General features: G+C 38.2%; 1 protein-coding gene across 3 annotated transcripts in view; it reads left to right on the forward strand.

The window, feature by feature from the left end:
• Lrrcc1 (leucine rich repeat and coiled-coil centrosomal protein 1) overlaps positions 1–5,916 on the forward strand; it is a 44,998-nt gene that overhangs the window by 20,353 nt on the left and 18,729 nt on the right. For all 3 annotated transcript variants that reach the window (XM_004643085.2, XM_023703203.1, XM_023703204.1), the window contains 2 exons: positions 5,008–5,212; positions 5,746–5,885. In XM_004643085.2, the coding sequence (XP_004643142.1) occupies positions 5,008–5,212; positions 5,746–5,885 (345 nt within the window). The remainder of the gene's footprint in view (positions 1–5,007; positions 5,213–5,745; positions 5,886–5,916) is intronic.

Genomic DNA, 5,916 nt, shown 5'->3' on the forward strand with positions numbered 1-5,916 from the left:
TAATTAATTAAAAATTAAATGTTTCAAAAAATTGAACTAAGAAAAAGTTATCATGATAGTAAAGAAGTACTAAAAATAAAACATAAGATAAATGCTGGAATGGAAAATAAATGACTAGCACTTCTAACAGTTTGGTGATAGGATATCGCACAAAGTTCTAGTGTGTCCATGACACTTATTGGTGGCCAGGTGTCAGTTGTGGGGCTGAGCTACTGCTATTTCCTTGAAATCCACCCTGTAGACCCAGATGGAATCATGACCCATAGGGTGCAGGAGAAATCCATTTGTAGAGGATGCTAATGGAAATATTTTGCTGCTGTATACAAAAGAATAACTGAAAGGCTACTTTTATATACCTCTTATTCTCCTGTTTTAATTATTTGCCCTATTTTGTGGGTTTTTCCCATTCTCATTCATTGAGTTCTGATCATTTTGCTCCCTCTCTAAAACTTAATCATTTAGTAGTCTGTGTAGGCTTGGCTTTGTCATCATGAAATTCTTAATTTGTTCCTTGTCATGGATGTATTTCACTTCTCCATTATACTTGAAAGAGTTTTGCAGGGTATATGAGTCTGGGTTGGAATTTGTTTTCTCGCAAGACTTATATTACCTTGCTCCATGCTCTTCTTGACTTCATGGTTTGTGAAGAGAAATCTGCTGTTGTTCTGATGGATTTTCCTTTAAACGTGATCTGTTTCTTTTCTTCAGCTTTTAGTATATTGTTCCTGTGCTGAATTTCTGGGATCTTGATTATTATATGTCTGGAAGTGGTTTTAATTGGGTTCATGTTATTTGGAGTTCTGTATGTTTCGGTTATGTGAATGTCAGATTGTTTCCTCATACTTGGGAAGTTTTCTGCTATTAATTCTGCCCATATTCTTCTTGTATCATTTTTTATTGACTCCTTCCTTCTTATTGATGCCTATTAGTCTCACATTGTTCATCTTTGCATCGTCTTGCAGGTACTGAATTATTTTTTCCTGCATCCTAGTTGTTTTTAAGAGATCTTTTCTTTTTCACTAGCTGCTATGCTGTCTTTAAGGTCTGAAAGTCTTTTCTCACTTTCATTCAAACGGTTTTGCCAGCTTGTGATTGAGGTTTTCATTTCCTATATATCACTTTGAATCTGTTTCATACATTTTATTTCTTTCCTACATTGCTTATTCAAGGATTCCATCATTTTTATATTCTGCTCTATTTTTTTAAAAGTGTCTTCTTTAGAAGCACTTAGTACTTCTTTGATTATAGTTATCATTTATTTTTGTACTTCAGAAATTATTTTTTTTTAGAAGCATTTTTTTTAAGTTTATTTATTTATTTATTGTGTGTGTGTGTGTGTATGTGTGTGTGGCCAGCTCAGCCCACCAGGGGGCGGGGCTGGCTGGCATGTGGTGCTGGGGGATTGAACCGCGGTCCCTGGGCTTTGCTAAACTTGTTCTAAGTAGGTGCTTTAGACCACTGAGCCATCTCACCAGCCCCTCAGAAATTATTTCTGATCTGATTTCCTCTATACCTTTCTTCAGTTGTTCCTTTACTTCCAACGTAATTATTTCAGAGATTTCAGGTATATGATTTCCAATTTCTTCTATGCTAGTGTCTTCTGCATTTGTTCTCGGTGGGCTGGAGGCCCAAGACTGCATTTTATTCCCTCTCTTTGTCATTTTGCATACCACAGTCTTCTGACCTTTGGTATAGAGCTTAGATAGAGTTATTACCTTAGCACCAGATCCGGATCTATGAAGTTCAGACTCCTCCAGGTGGGTATTGCTTGGATCTGGCTGGAGTCTGGCTACTGTGCTGCACTTCTTTCTGCTGCAGCTGTTGGAGTTGAACCCTTTGTGTCACTCTGGCAAGATGTTCTGCTCCTGAATCAGCTGGGTGGGTCTTGCTTCTAGCCTCTTTGCAGGGAATTCTGCTGAAGGGTTCCACGCTGGGCCTGGGCTCTGGATCAATTCAGGATCCGGGGGGCCCCAGGCAGTCTCACTCACACCCTGGGCCTGGGCTCTGGGTTGATTCAGAATCCAACAGGCCCTGGGTCGTCTCACATGCCCGGCCTGCGCTCTGGGTCGAATAAGGATCCGGTGGTCTGTAATTATTTCTAAAGTTATGCCTTCTTCAAATTATTCTAGGATTTTTCCATGGAGTTCTGTTGGTTTTGTTTCTTGTCCTTGAAGGAACAATAGGTTTCTAAATTTGGAACTTGGCACAGGAAGGGTTTTGGAGGTTGTGCTTCCATTTCTTTTCTGTACAATGAATGATTACCATCATAAGACTCATTTTAATAAAAATTTGATATACACAGCTCTCAGTCCAATACCATTTACTTTAAGCATTTACTGATAAAGTGTGATGCTGATATAATATTTTGTAGCCCTTCACCTATTTCTCTTATCTATTAAACCTGTTATATAAGGAAAATTATAATATCTCACTAGTACTTTTATGAAAACCTCTGTAATTATGCAGGTTATGGTCCATAATGCTGTTCCTAGTACTGCCACAATCACCTGCCTTCCTGACTGTATTAATTCCTTGGAACAGATTACCTAGCACCACAGTGTAAAAGAGAGGTTTATTTTAGCCCATGGTTTCAGGGGCTTAGTTCATGATGAGCTGGCTCCCAGCAGAAATGGCACAGTACAAGGGCCTAGCAAAGGAAAGCTGCTGAGCCTGCAGCAACAGGATGCAAGGAAAGAAGGGAGAACCCTAGATAGACCCTCCAGAGTCACAGCTCCAGTGATCCACCTGCTCTGACCAGGCCTCACTGTCTAGTAACCCATCAGCTCTGGACTGACTAAGGATTAGTCCACTGAGGCTGTGTCTGGGCCTGTTCTCCAGATTTCGTTGTAGTTGGAAGGATTCGGTCATACTTTATTTTCCTTATAAGTATCTATCTGTTCCCTGTATCTGTCTGTTTTACCTGTTTCTTGAAAATATTCATTGTTCTCTTAAAAATCAGCCTCAGTCTTTTCTATTTTTATTCAAACTCATGTTTGTTTGTTTGTTTGTGATATCTTCACAAATCTTGATATTCTCACCTATGGCTTGGTAGGTAATATATATCATTTTTACCTAACAAAGGACCTGGCATCTGACTGAATACTATATGTTGGCTTAAATCAACTTTATTTAGGCCATGTATGGTAGCTCATACCTATAATCCCAGTACTTGGGAGACTGAGGCAGAAAGATCATAGTGAGTTCAAGGCCCCAGCCTGGACTACATACTGAGTTCAGCCCCAGCTGGAACTATACAGGGAAACTCAGTCTCAAAACAAACAAAAAGTGAACTTTATCCAGATCTGTTTGGTGAACATATTTTTTCATCTAATTTTCTGTAATTATACAGGTTATGGTTCATAATACTATTAAGGCAAAAGTGCCTTGCCTATATTTCTCACAAATGGCTTAAATTTGCGTATACTTAGGCAGACTACTCCTGCTTCTTTATGCTGTTTTCTTTGCCCTAATAAATACACCATCAGTACCCAATTGGCCACTCAAAGTAGGAATCTAAAAATAATTGTTTTGCTTCCTTTCTCTTATATGCCACAGTTTATGTCTTCTACTAGTAATGGTGAACCTCTGGCACATGTAGAGCAGTGGGCTGTTTGAAAGCTCTAAAAGATTCATTGTCAGTGTTGGGAAAGTATTCCCTTCATAGCCTAAAACTGTTGTTTAATTTAACCCTTATCTATTGCCTAAATAACTGCTCCAGTTCTACTTGTCTGTAGCTTCCCAGACTCTTAATCTACATAGTCCTCAGAGTAATAAATTCTAATGCCATCTCATGTAATGTACCAAGTGAGTTGAGAGCATGAACAAAAGAAGACGAGTTTGGAGACTGCTGTCATTAAAGATGAAAGGAGGTGCCGGGCATGGTGATGCACACCTGTAATCCCAGTACTTGGAAGGCTGAGGCAGGAGGCACTCCATGAGCTCAAGCCCAGCCTGAACTTTACACAGTAGACCCTGACCAAAAAAAAAAAAAGGGTTGACAAGAACAAGAATTGGAGAAATGACCATAGCATATTTTTTTTAATAGGACCTGGAAATTACAAGAGATACACATCAAGGTGGCTACTTGTCTTCATAATTCTTTCAGAATGCTTTTCCAAATACTAGGCATTCTATCTTCAACCACTTCCATGCCTATAGTACTTGTTAAGGGGTAAATATCTAACCCAGGGTACATAAACTTAATGCATTAGTCCATGATCACAGTGCTAATTCCTGGGGTATGCATACAAACCAAATTGTGCCAGTGAAACCCCCCCTCTTTCTTTTCTGAGTTGTTTGGTTCTCACAGCTGTTAGAATATGATCCCAGAGATTTGATGCCCTTCCTGGTTTATCCTGTGCACATTGCCTTAATAAGCAGAAGGAAACCTTGGAGTCAGCATCTGGAGAATCAGGAAGATCTTGAAGGGTACTTTCATGCGCGGTTTCTTCAGGAGACTCTTAAGAGTAGTGACACCTGTTTCTCTAATCTGGTTATATGGGTCAGTGAATTCTCCCGTTTAAAAAAGAATTAGGAAAGAATTTTCAGCTATAGTTGACAGGTCCTGACTAATACAAGGCTTGGACTAACAGTGGTGTCTCAGTGAGGTCAAAGTTTACTTGATGGCCACTGTTTATACAGCACTTATATAACTTTATAACTGTATCTTTGTCTGTTTCTGCTGCTTAACATTGAATTTTTTTTAAACTACAAGTCCACGTCCAGGATAATACCTGGAACACATCTGATATTTAGTAAAGTTTTGCTGTGAAATACTAAAATTTACACAAGTTAAACCTCATTAATTTTTGTAGAAATTTTCCCTAAGTTACAATGTTAGTTTTGGGGATGAGAGAGAGGTATGCATTGCTTTTAGACCATTTTTACTGTAATTAGTGTTTGAAACATACTTCAGAGTCTCCTCTCTGTTGTAAGCATTGACACAGTAGTTTTTTGGTCATTTTTTATAAATGTAATGTACTTAATGTCATATAATTTCTGCTTTAGGCTAAAGGAGGTTATTTTTAAGGAGAGAAATGCTAAGGCACAGCTTGAAGTTATGGTTCACAAACTTCAAAATGAAATTAAAAAACTAACCATTGAATTAATGAAAGCAAGAGATCAACAGGAAGATCATATTAGACACTTAAGAACCCTGGAAAAAGCATTAGAAAAAATGGAGAGACAAAAAGGGCAGCAGCAAACAGCACAGGTATTTTTGTCTTTTAACATGTCAGTGGTGTGGGTTAACACATTCATGGCATCTATCCTGAAACAAGTTAATATTGTGTAGGGAGCCGAAAAGATGCTAGACTACTTGCAGAAATTGAATTATGTACCAGTTGTGTAGCCTGTTGTAGTGTGTCTAAATTCAGCTATCACTACTTACCCAAAGCAGTTGTTAAAAGTTGGTGGCAATATTGTAGACAGTTAAGCTTATATTTTCGCAACTAGTTTTGGAAATACTTGGAATACTAGAAAGAATTTTCTGGTCAGGCTCTGAGGGAGAAATTCCCATCATAATCAGTGATGCAGCTGAGCAGTAACTAATGCCAATGCGAACACTGATTTTGAATTAGATCAAATGGACATTTTTTTTTGTAGAGCATTGCTTATTTAATTTTGAAAATCAACTTAATTACTAGGTCCTGTCATTTGTAAGGCACTATTTTTATAATAACTGACATTAAAATAGAAGCAGGGAGATTATCATCTCAGTACTACAATTAGGTATACTTTACCCAGATAAGACTTCTCCAAGAGGTGGAACTCAAAGCCGCAGCTGCTGATAGAGAGATAAACTTACTTCGAACTTCTCTTCACCAAGAAAAGGAGCAAGTGCAACAACTTCATGAACTTCTGGCCTTGAAAGAACAGGAGCACAGGTAAATGGAAAAAATAAAAAATAAATAAATA

Source organism: Octodon degus, unplaced genomic scaffold (assembly GCF_000260255.1).
Source record: "Octodon degus isolate 3935 unplaced genomic scaffold, OctDeg1.0 scaffold00165, whole genome shotgun sequence".
In the NCBI taxonomy this organism is placed as follows: Eukaryota; Metazoa; Chordata; class Mammalia; order Rodentia; family Octodontidae; genus Octodon; species Octodon degus.